General features: G+C 49.6%; 1 protein-coding gene across 1 annotated transcript in view; it reads right to left on the bottom strand.

Moving 5' to 3' along the window:
* Nucleotides 1–7,134, bottom strand: part of LOC103749940 (translation initiation factor IF-2-like) — a 7,841-nt gene extending 707 nt beyond the window's left edge. The window contains exons 1-3 of the mRNA XM_008852855.2: nucleotides 7,089–7,134; nucleotides 711–895; nucleotides 7–518 (exon numbers count right to left, since the gene is read on the bottom strand). Of these exons, the coding sequence (XP_008851077.1) occupies nucleotides 7–518; nucleotides 711–895; nucleotides 7,089–7,134 (743 nt within the window). The remainder of the gene's footprint in view (nucleotides 1–6; nucleotides 519–710; nucleotides 896–7,088) is intronic.
* Between the last annotated feature and the right edge of the window lie 4,970 nt (nucleotides 7,135–12,104).

The following is a 12,104-nucleotide window of genomic DNA, read 5'->3' as shown; positions in this document are numbered from 1 at the left end:
ACCCACCCACTCGCCGGCTCCGGGCTTTCGCCGGCACCGCCACCCGCAGCCGCGCGGCTGCCAGCCCGTTCCACGCCTTGCCGCCCTGCGCCGACTCGCCGCAGCCAAAGGGAAACGGAGACAGAAGGGAAAAAGTTGCAGTTTTGGGATTCCGAGGGTCGGCGCTGGGGAGGGAATGTTGGCGAGCTGGCTGCGCGACACGAAAGGCGTTCTCGTTCCACTTTTTGGCCCTTGTGCTGCCCGGTTTTGCTGCAATGTCCTCCGCGGGAGGAAGTAAAACGAACGCGGCCGAGGTGACCAGGGGATGCTCCCCAGCCTGGGTGAGGGGCGCAGGCTCGCGCAAGGGGGACCTGGGGACAGAAGCGCACAGGAGCCCCAGCGGGTAGCAGGGGACTCGGGCCGAAGACGTACGGACCTAGATCTGAATGGCACTTCTTTGGGTTATCGAGAGTCCCGGGAGCGGGGCTCAGCTGGGAGGGGACTGCGGGGCTTGCATGGCACGCTTGGTGCCCCAGAGCCTACTGCGCCTTCTGGGCGGCGCGTTTTGGGTTCCGCCTTGGGCTAGCTGAGAGCGGAGAAGGAAGACCAGGGGGAATGAGCGCCGAAAGGAAAGCGCTGGAGAACGAGGTGGTCCGGGGCGAGCCGTGCAAGCGAGAGAAACGGCAGGGAAATTAAGATGCAAAGGGCATTTTTTTTGGCAAGCGCCACACCAGCACCGTTAGAAGCCGGCTTTTTGGGCTCAGCCCTTGGGTGCGCTGAGCTGGCTGCCGGGTGAGGGGGCGGGCTGCTTTCTCCGGATTTGGGGGGCGCAGAACCTCCCTCCTTCCCTCCCCCACAAACACCCCTTCCTGGTAGCGGCGCAAAACAGGTGCAGCCTTCGACGCAAGTTTAGATCCTGTTGGGAGAGGAGGATGTCCCCTGCTTTTTGCCTTGATAGGGCTTTTTTCTTTAATAAAATGTAAAGATGCCAAATGTGAGCTGTTTCCTGAAAAAGCCTGGAGCGTTCTCTGTGGGAAAGGAAAAGAAAGGGTTAGGAGAGTCCGAGCAGGCAGACACACTACAGCATTCACATGCAGAAGAAAGCAGCGCTCTCCTCCCGAGCTTGGGTGAGGGCAGGCGAGGAAGCAAAATACATTGAATTCAACTGCATCCTGGATCTGAAAGGATTCTCCCCCGCCCCCCTGTGGATTCCGATGCAGGTCATGCAATTTGCAGTCAAGATGGGGGAAGGGGTATGTGGTGCCACCAGCCTGCCCCTGGGGCAACCACAGACAGGCCCTGATGTCTTCCCGTGGCACTTTAGCTGGGAGTAAACTTGGATGAAAAAAGGAAAGAAAAGAACATGTCTATAAAAGGCAGTTTCCCAGACTTCCCATCTTATTCCGCCTTCCCTTAGCCTCAGTGAGACTTTTACCCCTATCGCCATGATGGCCTGGCCCCCACAAAGGCATTTTGCCCTCCCACCAGCAGGAGGGGACAGAGTAGAGACAGTCTTGGACTCTCAAACCCGTTCCTACTGGCCCTAGGCCAGTCTTTGGTGTCCTTATCCGATGGGACTCTCCCTGCCTCTTCAAGTACCATTTTGAGTGACTTTGGGGTTATCTGAGAGGCAGGGAGACTGAGGTGTAGTCGGCACTCTGGAGCTTGGCCTTTCTTGGGAGATGGCAGCAGGGAAACCGAGCTTTTCCTAGAGCACCCCAGAGGAGCTGGAGTAAGCAGACTGCCCAAGTGGATTTAGCAGAGCTTTAACCTGGAATAAAACACGATTGTGTCTTCAAAAGTGCCCCACTCATCTTTTAAAGACAGAGATGGTTTTTAACATTTCCTGCAAAGAAGGGTAGATAACCGTACGGATTACAAATAGACTTCAGAAACCCCCTTGAGAGAGTGAAAATTCAGACTGTAAAACAAGGGGCTCTGATGGGACAAGAAGTCTTTCATTTTTGACAGTGAGATGAAATTAAGATGGGACGCTAGGCTCATGCTGGAACTCTGAGCCTGCTCAGGAAGTAGAGCTTCCAAGGAAGAAGGCCCTTTTGTAAGTAGATAGATGGCAAATGGGAAGAGCAGAGTTCTACTTCTGACCATGTGACCATGGGCAAAAGACTTACACCTTCTGGATCTCAGCTTTCACATACATGAAATGATCACACTGGGCCAGATCTTTGCTCCCCTCTGTCTGGTGGCCTCCGAAGCCTCTGGAAGATTTTGACAAATGCAGCTCCTTAAGGCCTCTTAAACCAAAGCATCCATTTTAACAAGCTTCCCAGGTGATTCGCAGGCACACAGGGCTCCAGAGCCCCTCCAACTTGAATCATCTCTGGTTCCGCATGAGCCTGGAGTGAAGGAAGAAGGATTGCATGGGAGTTCCCAGTAGCATCCAGTCAGAATAAAATAAGCTGAGTATCTCAGGTGCGAAAACAGACCTTTGGGGCTACCAAGAGGGCTGTCAGTCAAGTGCTTACCAAACACCATGTAAAAAGTGAGGCTCAACACTGACACTGTGCACCTGTAGTCCCAGTGCTGGGGAGGGAAACAAGAGGATCCCTGGGGGTTGCTGACTAACCAGAATCAGTGAGAGACCCTGTGTCAAAAAGTGGAGCTCAATTGAGGAAGGCATCAAATGTCAACCTCTGGCCCCCACATTTGTCCTCACATATGTGCACACATGCACACACACACACACACACACACATACACACACACAGCAGATCTTTGAACTTTCATTGCTGTGCATTTCCTACAGCCCACAGAAGTCATGCTGGGCTAGTCTTAACCTCAGAAATGAGCCAGAGTTGAGTGAAGAAACAGTACAAAGTCCCCAGAGTAGACACCTTCCTCTCAGTCAACAGGAGTTCAGAGTATTTGGGGTGTCTTATCTTGCTAAGAATGTCCTGGTGACAAGGAAGAATGCCTGTCATATTATCCTGAATCCTCCAGGTGTGGCCAACACCCTGTCCTAGAGAGACCCAGGTCAGCATCCTGCCAATCAGAGATAATCTGCCCCATCTCTTTTGCTGCCAGATGGAGTCTCATAAATGAGGAAGCTCACCAGTATATCCCCAGCTGACCAAGAATGGGCAATGATATTTTTTCCAAACAAATACAAACCTTTAAAAAAAAATTTTACAGCTAAGCTGATGCCTTCTAGAGGCAAAGATTTAGACATTTCAAGGGTTTCCCAAGATTCCAATGAGGCCAGATGGGGCTGCTGACAGGACACAGGGGTCCCTACTTTCTAGACATCTAGAAAAATCAAGTACATATCTCTTTCTCAAAGAGACCTGCTCCAGGTATGTGAGCACCTAAGATGTCTGCTTGGCCATTTGTTGATGAGGGATTCACAGCAGTTCAAATTCCCTGCACCTAGGAAGGGAGTAGAAACTCAGAATAAAGTCACAGCAGGCTAAACCCAGCAGCCATCATCTCCCAGGGCCTCCACTCATTGCTGATACCTGCAGGCATACTGGACACCTGAGTGCCTTTCTGACCTAGGCACATCCCCTTTTCCAATGGAATCACATTTCCAGGTCAGTGGCCATATTCCTGGGACGGTGGCCATGCCCTAGGCATTGTGGACCCACTTATTATTACTCCTATGATGTCAGCCTGAATCAAGGAGCCATGCTGTGTTAACTTTCTAGCTTCTACAGAAATAAGATCCAGTGTTCTAAGTGAGAGCTGGGCAAGGAACTGTGGTCCTGAGTAGTGACTGGGAGGAGCACCTGAGAAGACAGAGGAAAGACTGGGTTCTGAAAAACTTGCCGTTCCAAATAGCTGTATGGAACTAACAGGGCAGAGCTTATGCTAGATGAAGAGGGCTATTACCTGGGTGGCCCCCTGCCCAAGATGCCAGAGAAAAAGGCCTGGTTGGAGGCTAAGGCTCTTCAGGAGGTCAGAGGCCAAGGGAATAATGTCAGCCCTGTGAAGATGGACAAGTCAAGTACCAGAGTCACTCCACAAAGCAGAAAAATCTAAGCACAAGAGACCCCAGCTCAGGACCCCCATTCAAGTCCCAAGACCTTAGACAGACACCTACTAGAAGATTGGAGTTACTTGCTGGTGGGGTGCAGAGTGTCCTTGCCTCTTGCTCCTGTCCATTAAAGAAGGTTCCTTGATAGGAGTGCATGGAAGAGGTCTCAGTGACTCTGTAACACTGTTCTATATGCCCTGAAGATCAGACCCACAACCTCTCTGGATTGAGAAAGACCTTGCAAGTCATCCAGGACCACCCCACTTGCTACAGAAATATCCCTCAGCAGCATACCCCAGTTTCTTGGCTGCTCCTGCTTGAACACCCTTGGGTGCAGGAAGCTCACTCCGCCCAAAGTCTCCCACTTCGTTTCAGGCAGCCTTATTCCTTGGGTGGCCTTCATTTTGAGATAATGAGCCAGCCTCTCTAAAGCTTTCACTCTGGTGCTGATCCTGAACCCCAGAGTCTTTTCCACAAAACAAGAAGCTGCCTGTCTCTCATCGTTTTTCTCAGCACAGTACCGCAGTCATTTATACTGCAAAATCACAGTTTTCTGGGCCTTTTGGGCTTTCCCCACTCTGGATATAGTAATGCATTCAAGTTTGTCAATGGCTTTAGATCCTACAGGCTTCTGGTGATCCAACTCTGGAAGCCCAAGCCGTAGGAAGCTGTCATGAGATTAGGGCATCTTGTCACTGACCCAAAGTTGAATTTACCCCTAATAAGTGTCTGTGCCACAGTTTTCCTCTTCTTCAGCAGTCTTTTACTCACAAAGTACTATAATGTAGTAAGGCACATTGGACAGGGTCAGCGTGTGTGTGTGTGTGGGTGCGCGCGCGTGTGTGTGTGTGTGGGTGCGCGCGCGTGTGTGTGTGTGTGGGTGCGCGCGCGTGTGTGTGTGTGTGGGTGCGCGCGCGTGTGTGTGTGTGTGGGTGCGCGCGCGTGTGTGTGTGTGTGGGTGCGCGCGCGTGTGTGTGTGTGTGGGTGCGCGCGCGTGTGTGTGTGTGTGTGTGTGTGTGTGTGTGTGTGTGTGTGTCCCTTTTGAGAGTTCCTAAAGGTTTTACTGCCCCATCCCAGAAGCTTCAGCAGCTGTTACCCACCAATGGTGGAACCCATTGCCTCCACAAAATTCATCCCACATACAGTTGGTGTGAGATGCTGACAACAGCCATAATGCTCTGCAACAATTGGAATTTTTGCCACTAGAGGGCATCCAGCAAGCCCTGGGTTCCAGGAGAAGTAGGCACAGAGTACAGGGGGTGCATCTCCCCCTGAAAAGTATTCCTTTTCCTGTCCCTTGCCAGTTGTCACCTGTTCATTGCTCTGCCTGAGTAGAGGAGATGGCTTTGGTCTCTGTTGCAGAAAGCAGCCCCTGCTGAGTCACTATAGCCTATGAACAGTTGGGCTAGGTTGAGAATTCAATGCAGTGAGGTTGCCACCAGCCAGTATGTCCTGGTGGAGGCCCTGACCCAACAGATACCCAAATGCCTACTGCAGACAGCAGCTGGTGGACACTGCTGATAGGCAGGGCAGCCAGGAAAGAGGCCACTCCCATTCCATGTTCTGCTTCCTAAGGAGTAGAATACAGAGCTATGGATCCTGCCACTGGGAAGTGGGAGGAGTGTTTCCTTCAGGAAGAAGGTATGACAACTCACTGACAGGCACTCAAGGGAGTTAAGAGGCTGGGAGGAACTTGCCCTGCCCCTAGAGTACACACCCACCCTCTTTTGTGGACACAACTCCCCCAGGAGCACCCAGTCCTTTGCCTCCTCATTGATTCAATCCAAGGGCAGCCAGAGGAGGGAACCAAGATTGGTAAAAAGGAGAAAGAAGTCTGGGTGTCTTCCTGATCCCCAATAGAACATTCCTCTTATTCTATGCTTTAAAATTTCAGTTTCCTGGGACTATAACCCTTTCTAGTTTCTCTACTGATTTTCCAGCCCCTTAAAGCTGAGGACAGGTCAGGGCTTCTGCAGGCACGGGCAGGTGAATGGTTGCCCCGCACCTCTGTCTGTCCACACATGTATGAGTGAGGGTTTAGCGTCTATGTCCCCCGGACTACAGGTGCCAAGAGAACAGAGTTGTTGTGTGTGGCTTTGTATGCCTTCCCAAGCCTACTTTCCTGTTAGCCCAACAATGGACACCACACATTTGGAGAGAGGAGAGGCCAAATGAAAGCTTGTATTGCCTGGAACCTCAGGTAGGTCCACTTGTAAAGTTAGGTTTGAAAAGAATGGGACAGCTTGACCTGATCATGTCCTCTTATCCCGAAATTACAGGCTTTTCCATGACAGGGAAAATAACAAGAAGTTTCTAGAAGCAGAAAGCTTAGTAGCTCTGTTCTCAGAGTCAGGAGAAGGTTGGAGAACAGCAACTTCCAGGACAATACACTTGCCACACTTCCTGATGGATCCTGGGGCACAGCCCAGGCCCAGCATCCCCACAATGGTGGCCTTAGTCCTTCAGAAAGCCAAAGCTTTCCTCTGAGCCATCATCCCACTTCAGCCTTCACCATCTCCTGGGTCACCACTGCTCCGTTTTCCTTTTCTGCCAAACTGCCCACGTTTGCTCACTTCCAGGCTTCTACTCTGCCATTGCCACCTCCCACAGCTGCCCTTCTCTGCACCTGCTCCCCACTGAGCAGTCTGTGTCACACCTTCCCCCTGGCCTGGCCCTGGTCCTTTGGCTCAGACTATAGAACGTTGACTCTCAGGCCCAGTTCTGTACTAATCCATTCATTTAGCATCGTGAACACATTGGGCCATATCACCTTGAGCATAGTACTTTGCTTCTCTGATCCTCTACTTCCTTCTCTCTAACATGAAGGATCATTGATCACAAAGATCAATAAGACAACACATGAAAATACCCTATGGACATTCAACACTGCCCACATGACAGCACATGATTCCATTTACATGTCACTTCTGAACCACCACCCACCTATTCAGTTACCAGATGACTTCTGGGGCAGGGGAAGCCAAGGAAGGGGCTTCCAGCCACGTAAGGCATCGCCCCTCTCTCTTCTGAAGGAAACCGAAATGTGAAGCTTAGCCCTAGGCAATCCTGGTCAAACTCCAGTCCTTGCACTTGCTAACTAGTGACCTGGACATACCTTGCACCTTGCTGAGCTCCAGCTTCCCCACCCACCTGGTCTTCATGTCACGGTGTTCACAAACTGCTTTCCCCCTCACTGGAAGCCATCCTGTCTTCTGTTTCCACAAAGGAACAGGTGTCTCCAACCACCCCCAAGGACTAAGGAGATGATGCCCAAGCGCCTCAGGCTCAGCGAGGAAGAGACCAGATACTTGCCAATGAACCTGGGACTCAAGTACTCATCAAATCTGCTCTAATTTTCTTCCAGCTCTGACAATTATTCAGAGAAGCATATACACTGTAAGTAGCTATCATGAGCAAATGGGAAAGCAATAATAATAATATAATAATAATAATAATAAATTTTATTTGCTGAGATACCAGTATGGGAATTAGGGGAAGCATCGTGTTGGGAGGAGGGGGCACAGGCAGCCATGCTTGCCTTTGGAACTAAGAGACAGCTCCCTCCCACAGACTTTCTTCTGCATCCTCCACCCCCTCCCCAGCCCACAGCACCAGCTGCACTGCCTGGGAACCAGGGAACAAAAAGCCCAGCCCAGGGAGTTCCTGGATGGGGGGTGGGACAGAGAGAGAAGGTGGCAGTAAGTGGAGGTGCAAACCAACCCTAGTGAGATCAGGCTGCAGCCTGGTCAGCTTTCAGGGCTATGGGGTTATGTACAGTATGAGAGGGGGTCCCAGAGACCCAGCCTGGAAACATACACAGCAAGCACCATGGGTTCATCCAACCAGCAAAAGCCAAGATAACCCTCCGAAGTTGGGGACACCCCATGATCCTCTTGGATTCCCTTTTCCAGGTATCGAGTTCAAAAGCTTCTCTTGGGACTCCAAGAAAGGCAGCCCAGGAGCACAATCCTATTCCTGGAGGGCTGTAACATTTTCCCAGTGTCCAGGTGCCCTGTGACAGATGCTTTCCCTGTGTCTTCCTTTGACAAGGGCTACTCTCCCCCTGCCCAGCCTCTGCTGGAGGGAACAGGGAGGCCATGTCCAAAGAACCCTGGCCCCGGGGTTCTTTGACTTTCACACAGAGTTCACAGTTACCCCTGAGCTCAGTACTCCACTGTGTTTTCAGTAAAGTGAAGCCATCCAGAGGCTGGGTCATAGTACATCATCCCCATGATCCTGGGGTCCCAAAGATGAAAACTGGCAGGATGACAGTGGCAATTATGATGTTAACTGCAAACATAAAGCAGTGACTGACTTCTGTGTGCAACTTTGCATGTATTCTTTATGTTCACGATGTCATTGAATCCTCACAAATGCTTTGCTTCCAGATGAGAAAACAAGATTCAGAGAGGTGAAGTCACTTGTCCAGGGTCACACAGCTGGTGTGCTAGTCTTCAGCCCGGGTATTCTTAAACAGTACAACCACTTCTTACATTAAGCTGCCCCCTAGTGAGGCAAGGAAGGAAGCTGTCTTTTTGCACCAAGTTGCTATAGGAAAGTGAAGGGAAGGGAGACAGAGCTGTGATCTTCTGATCTTTGGATGGAACCAGGGCTAGCATGGGCTTAAGGGGGGAGCATGAGCTAATCAGTTCAAAGTCTTTCCATGGGCACGTCTCCCCTAGTGTCCCACCAACTCCTCTGCAGATTCCAGCAGGCCATCTTACTCCCGGCAAAGGCCAGGGATTGTGGAGGTAGCTTTGGCACAGCAGCCACATTGAATATACTATCCAAGCATCTGTAATAAACAAATCAATAATGAAGAGAGGAGGCACATTAGCCTTTGTACAGGTTCCAGAGAGAGTTTAAAGTGTGAGCTTGAAGCCTGGGGGAGAATATGGACAGTGACAGATGGGGAGAAAAAGGGGTTCGAGGAAGGGAATGAGCTACCCGTGGGTCCACTGGGGACATGGGCTGAGACTGCCAAGAACATCCAGCCACTGGCGAGTCCGAAGGTGTGGGGCAGCACCAGTGAGTACAGTGAGAGAAAGGTGTCAAGTGGATTCTATACAAGAGCAGAGGCACCCACACAGGGCTGGGTGTGCATTTGTGGGTGCAGAGGGGGAGGAAGATGCAGACAGAGCAGTGTTCGTGGGCAGTTATGTGGGATGAAGACAACCACCAGGACTGGAGGTGTGATTATCACTGTCATCTTGCCTGGATTTAGAATCTCCTAAGAGACACTCCTCTGGGCATATCTGTAGGTACTTTTGCAGAGAGGCTTACCTGAGGAAGGAAGACCTGCTATGAATTTGAACAGCACCATCCCATGTGCTGGAGGCCCAAAATGAAGCCAGACGAGCACCAGCATTCGTCTCTCTACTTCTTGGCTAGATGTGACCAGCCCACCTCACAGGCCCACTGCCTTGCCTCCCCCACCACGATGGACAGTCCCCCTCAAACCACGAGCCAAAGCAAACCCTTCTTTCCTTAAGTTGCCTTTGTCAAGTATTATTACAGCAACAAGAAAATTAGCTAATATAGGAGGCAAAAGAAGCCACTTAGAGGCTGCCAGGGTGAGGGAATCTTCATTTCCTTCTGCCAGACAGTAGTATTAGAAGCTATGGCTGTAATCTGTTACCTGAAACAAGGATTCCAGAATAGAACATTTTTAACTACACCTCCTTGACTACCACTCTTCCCCTTCCCCATCTCCCAATGAGGGACTGGTCAACTAAGGAATTCACTTTCCTTTCAAGTTCCACGTCTACTTGCAATGTTCAGTCTTGAGAATCCAGGAACAGCAAAGAAAACATTAAACCTTTCTATGAGATCAGTTTATTATGAACCCCACCTGCCCATATTTATATTAAAAATAATAGCATTAATGATGTTACAGATTTCATAATTATACCATGAATAACATTTGAATGGCCTTAGAGATTAATCATGATTCTCAGACTTTTCTAACCAAACCCCCTAAGCATAGAAGAGGGCATAAAAGTTAGGAGGGGACTACAGCGGCATGAAACTTCTTTAAACCTCATATTTCATTTTTTAAATGTATGCCAGTATTCAATTGTATGGTATAATATGACCACTTATGTTTTTACCTAAATTAATATTTTAAATGTCTCCATGAAACAAAATGGGAGCCCCTGAAAGCTACACACTATGCTTATGATCCCTATGCCTTTGAAGAACTTTGGGACACTGTCACAAACCCCTCCAAGGAAACTGACCGATAAGAATGTATGTTTAGTCCAAACTCCTCCTTCTCCATCCCTGACATTTTTAAGTAAAAAAAATAGCCCCTACATGACTAAGAAATGTCCCCTAGGCCAGCAAGGTAGGACCAGAGACAAGGCATCCCTTCCAGCCATCTGAAAAAGAAGTAACCGACTCTGCCCAGAGATTTGAGAACCTCATGTCCCAGACCCTGCTGGCCCCTGCTAGACCACATATCTCCTCAGATGGAAAGTCACCTTTTAAGCACAGCAATATTACATGACAGATTTTTATGACATCATCTCTCTAAGTATCTCTCTCCAAGGAACACAAAATTCTTCAATATAACCTCACCCAGGCCTTCAAGAATTCCCCAGAATTCAGCAGAGTACAGCAATTTTGGCTGTTGATTGAATTTCTATTTACCCTGCCTCTCTTCTAAATGGATCTGCAGGTATGATAATGACTCATAAGATGGGAATAATACAGGGGATGGGACTTTCTCTGGGTCACAAGATAAACCTGAACAGTGACATGGATGGGGTCTCAGGTCATATTTACTGTCTAAACGAGGCCAAGTCTTATGTACCTGTCCTCACTGGATTGAACTTCTGCTCCCAGATGGCCACCTTCACTAACTTGCCTGAACTGCAAAGAAGTGTGGCTGGGTTGAACTGGGCAGGAGCTGGACTGGGCTGGGTCAGGCTAGACTGAAGTTGAGCTGGAGCTAGGGTTGCATGGGCAAAGTCTCAGAGAGTGTCTTGCTGAGCTCAGGAACATGGGTTTGAAAAGCTTCTAGAAATACCGAGCACGTTTCGTGCAGGGGCCCTGATTCAGCTGACCTTTCCTAAGGATGGGCAATTTGCTGACTGCGTGCTGGTGACCAATGGGCAGAAAAGCCTCCTGTTTCCCTCCAGCTGACTGCTGGGCAGAACTGAGGCAGGACTGGAATATCCTCTCAGTTCCAGCATCCCTCCTCTCAGAAGGACCCAGTGAGGATAAAAAGGAAGCCGACAGCAGCCCAGACAGTTATCAAAGTCCAGGCAAAAACTCAGACTGGAGGGCTAGAAACGTAACTCAGTTGGTAGAATTGCTTGCCTAGCATTCATGAATCCCTGGGTTTGATATCCAGCAACCTATAAATCAGGTGTGGTGGTACATTCCTATAATCCCAGTATTCAAGAGATAGAGGCAGGAGAATCAGAAGTTCAAGGTCATCGTTGGCTACACAGTGAGTTCAAGGCCATCCTGGGCTACATGATACCCTATCTCAAAAAAAAAAAATCAGATTGAGTCTTTGTTGTTAAGTCATGGTCTGCTGACTCAGCAGGCCATCATCTGTGATGGGAGGGAGAGACTCACTATCACTGAGGAGAGTCTGTGGGATTTCAGCTTTCTTAATCATTTATTCATTCATTTTCTTTCATGCATTCCTTCATCTTCTGGGACCCTCATCCTCTGCCAGCCATCTCACATTAAGACCCTGGTAACCAGCTCTGCTGTCACCTGGGTGGTGGCATTTTCCTCATCTGTAGCATGGCCGAGTTTAGCTGTGTGTGGTAGCTCATGCCAGTAACTGACTCGGAGCACTCGTAAGGTTGAGGCAGGAGGATTGTTCTGAATCTGAGGCCAATCTAAGCAACATAGTACATTTCAGACTAGCCTATGCTATAGTGTAAGAACCTATCTGTAATGAATTAGTTCTAAATGAACAAGGATAAACTGGGAGATTTTAAAATTCCTTTACCAGGACACCCAAGTTTACTGGTGCTAGACAGTGGAGGGTTACCTTGTCTGAGTCCTGAGGTGCTCCTTGGCATTGCTGCTGGCTCTCTGAGTGCTAGCTTTGCATCTCGCGCCCTGCAAGTCTATGGAGGGAAGAGAACAAGGAGCAGCCACCCTTACT

Source organism: Nannospalax galili, unplaced genomic scaffold, assembly GCF_000622305.1.
Source record: "Nannospalax galili isolate Female #2095 unplaced genomic scaffold, S.galili_v1.0 scaffold185, whole genome shotgun sequence".
Lineage (NCBI taxonomy): Eukaryota > Metazoa > Chordata > Mammalia > Rodentia > Spalacidae > Nannospalax > Nannospalax galili.
This window is presented reverse-complemented; position numbering and strand designations above follow the sequence as displayed.